Source organism: Bactrocera neohumeralis, unplaced genomic scaffold (assembly GCF_024586455.1).
Source record: "Bactrocera neohumeralis isolate Rockhampton unplaced genomic scaffold, APGP_CSIRO_Bneo_wtdbg2-racon-allhic-juicebox.fasta_v2 cluster11, whole genome shotgun sequence".
Taxonomy (NCBI): Eukaryota; Metazoa; Arthropoda; class Insecta; order Diptera; family Tephritidae; genus Bactrocera; species Bactrocera neohumeralis.
Genome location: NW_026089624.1, coordinates 25,673,205 through 25,677,007, shown reverse-complemented (window position 1 = coordinate 25,677,007; position 3,803 = coordinate 25,673,205). Strand labels below are relative to the sequence as shown.

At 35.6% G+C, this 3,803-nt stretch overlaps 1 protein-coding gene across 1 annotated transcript; it reads right to left on the bottom strand.

The window, feature by feature from the left end:
* Nucleotides 1-340: 340 nt before the first annotated feature.
* LOC126766075 (E3 SUMO-protein ligase ZBED1) lies at nucleotides 341-2,649 on the bottom strand. Its single transcript, XM_050483775.1, has 2 exons — nucleotides 2,640-2,649; nucleotides 341-2,193 (listed from the first exon to the last, which is right to left on the bottom strand). The coding sequence occupies exons 1-2, from the start codon at nucleotides 2,647-2,649 to the stop codon at nucleotides 341-343; spliced, it is 1,863 nt and encodes a 620-aa protein (XP_050339732.1).
* Between the last annotated feature and the right edge of the window lie 1,154 nt (nucleotides 2,650-3,803).

Sequence of the window (3,803 nt, the reverse complement as noted above, 5' to 3'; positions counted from 1 at the left end):
TGAACTTTTTAAAGTTGACGCATTATTAAACGGTCAGAAATTAAAAGCATTTCTTGATACGGGTGCTCAGTGTAGCATGATTCGGAAATGTGAGAAACTCAATTGCAAATACATAAAGTGTGATATACAAATCAGACGACTATGTGGTAGGGGTGTCCATTGCGGAAATACATCGATTTTTTTTCCGATTCAATGCATCGAATATATACATCGATGGTGTTCGATGCATCGTTTAAGAAACATCGATGTTTTTTCAAAATCGAGTGTTTTTTTTTTTAAATTTAAGAAAATGGAATTATAAATAATAGAATTATAATAATAAAAATAATGCCATTCTTTATTAATACCAATATTCCTTAGGGATAGTTTGCAAAAATAAAAGCTTGTTTAATCTCTTGCCTTTAAGCCTATTTCTCTGCTGAGTTACGATTTGGGCCGCTTTTGAAAACAGTCGCTCTGACGGGACTGACGTTCCCACCATGGTCAGATATTTATATGCGATTGGCTTCAATTGTGGGAGCTGTATCTCCAAGTCCTTCCAAATTTCCAATGGGTTTTCAGTGAGTCTACCCACTGGGCAACGTAGATATATGGCCAGCTCATCAGAAATAGTGTCATCGGCCTTTGACAATTTCCAACTTTTATGGACTAGCTTGTGGTGGTCCTCCCACAATGAATAGTTATCCTCATTTTTATCAGAAAGTTCCGATGACTCCGAATCTTTGGTCGTGTTGTGGGCTGCGGCTTTCATGAGATCTTTTATTTTTCCTACAGCAGCAGAGCATGCAAGCGGATCCGTAAAATGCATTTTCTTGAATCTGGGGTCCAATACCGTGGCTATAGCGAGGGGAGTTACGTTTTCGATGACACCCATTCTCTTCTGAATCTCCTTAAGAACCAGAGACTGTAGCTCTTTGGCAATCGAGTCGTCGAAGCTCAGAGGCTTAATTTTTAAAACGAGGCAATGAATAAGTGGTATTACTTTGCTGCTAGTGCAATACTTATCACCTGAGACCTCCTTCGTAGCAGCTTCTATTGGACGTAGTACCTGTAGAACTGAACTTAGATGTGCAAGTTCTGACGCATGCAGCATAGCTGGTGCATTTTTGTGTCTGATGATTATATTGTTAACAATCTCACGAAGTTCGATGAATCGCTCAATCATATAATATGTGCTATTCCATCTAGTAGGCACCTGTTGAATTAATTTAGTTTCGTCTGAGGTTGATTTACGGAGTTCGTTGCTTGCTATGTTGCTCTGTTTAAACCACGTCACAACATCTTTGACTTTGCTTATTAACTCGCGTAGTGGTTTGCATTGTTCTATTGAATTTTGTGCAACCAAGTTTAAAATATGAGCAAAACAAGGTATGTGCTTTTTACCAAAGGCTAGCTCTACAGCTTTCACCATATTTGGTGCATTGTCCGTCACCACAGCCGAAATTTGGTCTTTGTCAATACTCCATTCGTCGCAAGTGTTCAGCAGCATTTCAGCAATGTGTTGTGATGTATGGCGTTCATTTGATTGGCTTACTCCCAGAGTGATAGAAAACAACTCACTGCCAACACCGAAATGAGCTGTGACTCCAAGAAAGCTCCTCATGGACATCGATTCTGACCACATGTCAGTTGTCAAAGTCAGATTTTCAATGCCCGACAACTTTTCACGGATGATTCCTGATAGGGCGGCGTATTTGTCATCAACCCAACGAGTGAGTGTTGTTTTATTGGGAAGTTTATAACGCGGCTCAATCACTTTAAGGAAATTGCGAAAGCCTTCGTTCTCTACAATAGTAAATGGCTGATTATCCTTACACACCATATATACTAAGGCATTATTAATTTTAATAGTTTTGTCACCATTGGCCGAGAAAGCATAAATCCCTTCAAAACTAGCTTGAATAGTTTTTTGGCGTTTTGGTGGACCAACAGTTTTATTTTCAGGTTCTTTCAAGGCGTCACTTCTATCTGCTTCTTTAGTGGGTTCCTTTATAGATTTAAAACTTGTTGAGGGTAAAGAATCCGTAATTTTTGTTGAGCCATCATCGGTAAGCTCTCGGAAAGCTGCCTTATGAATATTTTTTAGGTGCCCCATCAGGTTGGTTGTATTTCCGCATGATTTAATGTTTTTTCGGCAAAGTCTGCACTTTGCCAAGTTGTTTCCTTCTTCTTTGTCATAAAACTTCCATACGCCTTTTTTTTTTTTGGAGCCATAATGTTTGTTTTTCTAAAACAACAATATTAAATTCCATACAAAAAAAACATCAACTTATTCCATTACGATACTTACTTTTCCAATCAATTCCGTATTAAGATAATAGTAAAAATTTATATTTTATTCTTTTCCACACTTTTATTTTGTTAAACGTTTACACAATGTTTCCAAGTAAAAGCCCGGCAAAAAAAGTTATCCGATGTTTCTTGAAAATACATCGATGCATCGAATACATCGAATGCCTTTGAAAACATCGGATTTTTTCGATGCATCGGAAAGGAAACATCGATTTTTTCGATGCGTCGATGTATATCGGACATCCCTACTATGTGGTGGTAGTCGACGTGCGAAAGAATCAGTGAAAACAATTTTAACAATCGATGGCATTACTATACCTTATATTTGGTAGACGATCAATTATTACCTAGTGACATTTTATTAGGTCAAGAAAACTTTATAAACAATTTGCGGTTAAATATTCAAATTGGAAAAATAAAAGTAGAACGCGAACACGAGCAAGATATTAAAGTTGAAGAAATAAAACGTTACGTAAATGAAAATGAAATTATCTGTGAAATAAACGATAAATCTGTAAAAACAACGTTAATGAAAATTATAAACGATAATAGAAATGTTTTTGCAAACAACTTAAATGAACTCGGAAAAAGTAATTTGGTGAAAATGAAAATTGAATTAAATTCAAATGAAATAATGTCTCAATCTCCATATCGTGTACCAGAACCTAAAAAACAAATTGTCTCCGAAATGATAAACGATTTATTAAAAAACGATATAATACAACGTTCAGAATCACAATATGCAAGTCCAGTTGTGATTGTAAAAAAGAAAAACGGTAACGATAGATTATGCATTGATTATCGACGTTTAAACAAACTAATAGTCAAAGAAATATTTCCACTTCCAAATATTGAAGAGTGTCTTCAGGAAGCAGCGCGTTATAAATATTTCACAACGCTTGATTTGAATAGTGGGTACTATCAAATTGAAATTTTTTGTTACTACGGACGGTTTGTACGAATTTAAAAGAATGCCATTTGGACTGAAGTACGCTCCAATAGTATTTCAACGTTTAATGTCTAAAATCCAAGAAAAAGCAGCGAAAGATAATATGATTCATTATATGGACGACATACTTATCTGCAGTAATACCTCCGAAGAAATGTTTGGAAAACTTACGACAGTTTTAGAAGTTTTAAAAGAAGCTAATTTGACATTGAATATTTCAAAATGCGAGTTTTTGAAAACGACAATAAATTTCCTTGGACATCAAATATCACCGCATGGTTTAACTCCAGGCCAAGCTAAAATGAACGCAATACAGAATTATGAACGACCAACAAATGTTACTGAAGTTAGAAGATTTCTAAGGTTGAGTGGATATTTTCGAAAATTCATTCCAGGTTACGCAATAATATCCGAACCTATTCGAAAACTGCTACGTAAAAATGAAATCTTTATTGGAACTAAGACCAAGACAAAGCCTTTAACGAATTAAAGCAGAAACTGATGTCAAAACCTCTACTAGTTGCATATCGAGTAGATGGAAATCAAAAAATTCTTACAGATG